Below are 3,763 nucleotides of genomic sequence, written 5' to 3' on the forward strand. Positions count from 1 at the left end.
TAGAATGGGTTAGAAAACCAGAGAAAAGTGCAGGCGAGTCAGGAGCCCCAAAAATGCTCTAGGTCTTTAAGGGTTAAAAGTCAGAAACTTTTACATTTGAAGGTGATTGTGGCCTAGTGAGTTTAAAAGAAAAGTTTTTTATTATTTGCTTTTATTTAGTGATTATTTAAATTAAAGTAACACTTCATAACAAGGAAGGAAAATATACACAGAAAATAAATCCTGTTTAATTTTTTGTACTTACCTTCAGTGTACTATTTATTTTCTTTAGGGTTGAAAGCTGTCAGGGAGTAGGGGCGTCTTACCCACTTTATTACAGTAGATCAGGGAAGGGAGGAGTATTTTAGACTGTCTCTCACATATACATTTACTTCAGGAAGCCATCTCGTGACATTACTCTAACTGAAGCCTACCCTTGTCGGTCTGTAGAGTGCATCTCAATAAAGTAGGACACAACATATATAACAAGACTAAAAGCACTGAAAATGGGGATTAAGATTGTATTGTATTTTTAATTGTTAATTTCTGTGGCTTATGTTGATTTAAGTGTTTGTATTTCTGTTCTTGTTTAGTGACCACACACACACACACACACACACACACACACACACACACACACACACACACACACACACACACACACACACACACACACACACTCATATATACCCCTACTCCTATTTATATGATATGCTCCCTGCTGATCTTTATTCTGTCTGCTCCAATGGAACAATAAAAGTGGACATATGGAACTGTACTGGACGTTGTTCTTGCTGACATCCCTGCTGGACTCAAGCCAGCTATCCCTTAAAGCCTAAACTCCTTTACAGACACAATGACTTTACAAATCAGCAATTGGATCTTTTATTTATAATGGAGGACAGGCTTCACTATACTGAATAAACCGCTTTTGTGAGGAAATAGCTTATCATTTAATGAAAATGGGCCCATGGGGTAATCTTCAACATGTTTGCTCTTAAACTTTAGTTTTAAAAAACTAGAAATTTGCAATCATGTAAAGAATTTATAGTAATCACAACTAATTAAGGTGAATATATTGCATACTGTATGTACTGCAAGTATTGTATTGTAATGAATATCGTACGGTGTTGAATGTATTGAATGTCTGTATATGTCTGTATTACTATATTGTAAAAATATAGTAGTCCAAATGCAAGAGCTTGAAAGGTCAAAGAGAAAACTAAATAAAAAGTACACTTAAAAGTATAGATTAGAAGACTAGTTAAACTGAAATAAATTTTGACTCTGATGTCTGAACAGTATTGACAACCCACTGTTTTTATTTGAACATTATGCATTTGTATCCACTTTTGAACAGTTGAAAGAGAAAAAGAAACCCACGAACATTGAGCATAGAACATAGATATGAACAAGCAAAATCTCAATAAATGGCTAATCTGATTTTTTTCCCCATTACAATCATAATACGCATATGTACTCTTAGATTACAGAACAATATAAAGGATATATATTTGTGTATGTAACATTCAGGTGTTAATCATTGTGGAATATCTTGGAAAAAAGGAAAAGAAGCTGTTGACTTTAGATTGATCGGAGTGTCAGCGATAAAACAGAAGAACAGCTGCTTCGAGCATCTCTTTGGAAACACTCCATCCTACATTAGTACCGTAGCCTTCCCAGTCGAAACCAGCAAAGTCCCCACACTGTCTAGGGAGCCCCTCTGGAAAGTGTCCACCTCCACCAATACAGAACTGCAACAATTTGAGTACATTACTAACAACAAAATATATCTATACACGTCTTCAAATGATTGGTGCAGGTCATTTATTTTCATTGTAGATGTATTACTCTCAATGCATTTACTGGTTATATACACTGTAGTATTAATTATTGTCTGTGGTGATTAACAGCATGTCACAAATGCTGTCCATGGACAGTGATTTAAATAATCCAGAATTTTGTTTTAACTCACATGTTCAGTGTGACAGCCGGTTGGTTTGACACCCGAACAAAGAGCAGAGGCTGCCCTTTCAGTATTGAAGACTCTGAATGTGATGAATCCAGGTGTAATTATTGCTGGGAAAAATGCACAGAATATATTATTGATGATGATATGTCCATGCACAAAGTGACATGGCTTTCATTCATTAAAGTGATTGGATCTCAACAATGATGATGATGCCTTGTCAATTGTACACCATCACTTAATAATACAGATTTTCATTTTGATTTAGGTACTTTCTTTAAAAAATATTTGAAAAACATTGACTCAAGAGGTATTGCTGGGCTGTTGTTGTAAATAAGAATTTGTTCTTATGTGACTTTCCTGATTAAATAAAGGGTTTAATGAAAAAACAAACAAACATACTTCTTGAATTGGGACCATACAGAGTTTTGGTGAAATCCGCATTTCCGGTATCATACACTATTGGAACAGCAGGTCCATTATCTGTGAGGCATGCCCCTAATCCAAACCTCACAGGGAATTTCTGTGAAAATGAAAATAAAATTCAGTGTTTTTGTAATTTCACAAACTTGTAATATTTTTTGTGAATGTTTCAAACCCAAAATTGGCGTTGAAATTTATCTGACCTTGAATAAATTGAAAAGGTTTCCTCCGTAAAGAGTTAAGAAGTGATTCTCAGTGTGGTATCGCAGGAGGGAGTTAGGGTTCCAGTATTCCAAATCCATATTATTAGGAACATGCCACACAGACACATCTTTAGCAGGAATGTCAAAGTATCCAGGATTCTGTGACAGAAAGGAAACAGACTGTCAATTTCAGATCCTACATAAAATTCTTTTGATTGTTACTCTGCTGTGTTAGTCTCCTGTTGCTTCTTTTTAACTAGGGCTGTAAAAACATAGATGCATAAAATACATAAATACCTTATAATCATCACTTGTAGCGGCCTCTGCAGTTCCAAATGTGACTGTGTTTGCCCATGTCCCTTCACCATCAGGCCGGTTTGGTTCACTGCCCTGCTGACTAGACCAGCGATCACCAACAGTACACTTTCCATAGATGTTATTTTCATGAACACTGGCAACCAGTGTCCAGCCTCCACCCGCAGTGGTCATATCACAGAACGTCTGGTAAAGGACCCCTCTTGATGAGTTCAGATAGTATAGGCCATCTGTTTGAACAGAAGCATTCCAGAGTCACTTAAATGCAGTTGTTGCTTAAGATAAAATATTAACATAAAATGAGCTTACCATCATAAACCTGATACTTTTCATGAAGCTCTTTGCAGCTTTGAGCAACATGTTTAATTCTGCCCTGAAGTATTGCTTCCTCAAGATTGGTGTTGGTATCAACAGTTTGCATATGTGGTGCTTCTTGTTGATCCACTACAATGTGAGACATAAAGATTTAGTTGGAAAAAAGTTTTTTTTTTTAACATTTTAGGATAAATTAATTTCAATCAAAAAAAATTACACTTATTACTTACGAATTATTATATTTGCAGTCTTGCAGAGCCATAAATTCAGTGAGAGACTGAAAAGGATCCCTACAAACTTTTTTGTAAGCAACATAGTCTGCAAACAAAATGAGAAAGATTCTTCACAATTAACACTGCAAAGCTGAAATTGTTTTGTTATTGGTTCCGTGTTTCTGTGAAAGACTGCTTACTAAAAACTTTAGGCTACTTATTTTAAAATTTCATTTATATGGTACAAGAATTCTTACGTATTCTTTCTTGTCTTGTGTTTCTGGTGAGCACTAGAGGCTTTTGGCTTCTGGCCGAGTCTGAGAATAAAGCTCAGGCATACTTTCTCA

At 35.6% G+C, this 3,763-nt stretch overlaps 1 protein-coding gene across 1 annotated transcript; it reads right to left on the reverse strand.

The window, feature by feature from the left end:
• Nucleotides 1–1,278: 1,278 nt before the first annotated feature.
• Nucleotides 1,279–3,763, reverse strand: LOC125264690 (intelectin-like). The gene is made up of 8 exons (XM_048184270.1): nucleotides 3,674–3,763; nucleotides 3,435–3,522; nucleotides 3,199–3,333; nucleotides 2,872–3,119; nucleotides 2,575–2,733; nucleotides 2,351–2,471; nucleotides 1,955–2,058; nucleotides 1,279–1,733 (listed from the first exon to the last, which is right to left on the reverse strand). Exons 2-8 carry the CDS (start codon nucleotides 3,517–3,519, stop codon nucleotides 1,581–1,583), a joined length of 1,005 nt encoding a protein of 334 aa, XP_048040227.1. The 5' UTR covers nucleotides 3,520–3,522; nucleotides 3,674–3,763; the 3' UTR covers nucleotides 1,279–1,580.

Source organism: Megalobrama amblycephala, linkage group LG3 (genome assembly GCF_018812025.1).
Source record: "Megalobrama amblycephala isolate DHTTF-2021 linkage group LG3, ASM1881202v1, whole genome shotgun sequence".
Classification (NCBI taxonomy): Eukaryota; Metazoa; Chordata; class Actinopteri; order Cypriniformes; family Xenocyprididae; genus Megalobrama; species Megalobrama amblycephala.

Bases quoted from the DNA above. Each gene is read 5' to 3' on its own strand.
- LOC125264690 (XM_048184270.1), bottom strand. From the start codon at position 3,519: ATGTTGCTTACAAAAAAGTTTGTAGGGATCCTTTTCAGTCTCTCACTG. The intron at 2,472-2,574 runs GTCAGATAAATT...TCATTTTCACAG, and splicing joins ACCTTTTCAATTTATTCAAG to AAATTCCCTGTGAGGTTTGG. The intron at 1,734-1,954 runs GTGAGTTAAAAC...AAATTGTTGCAG, and splicing joins CCGGCTGTCACACTGAACAT to TTCTGTATTGGTGGAGGTGG.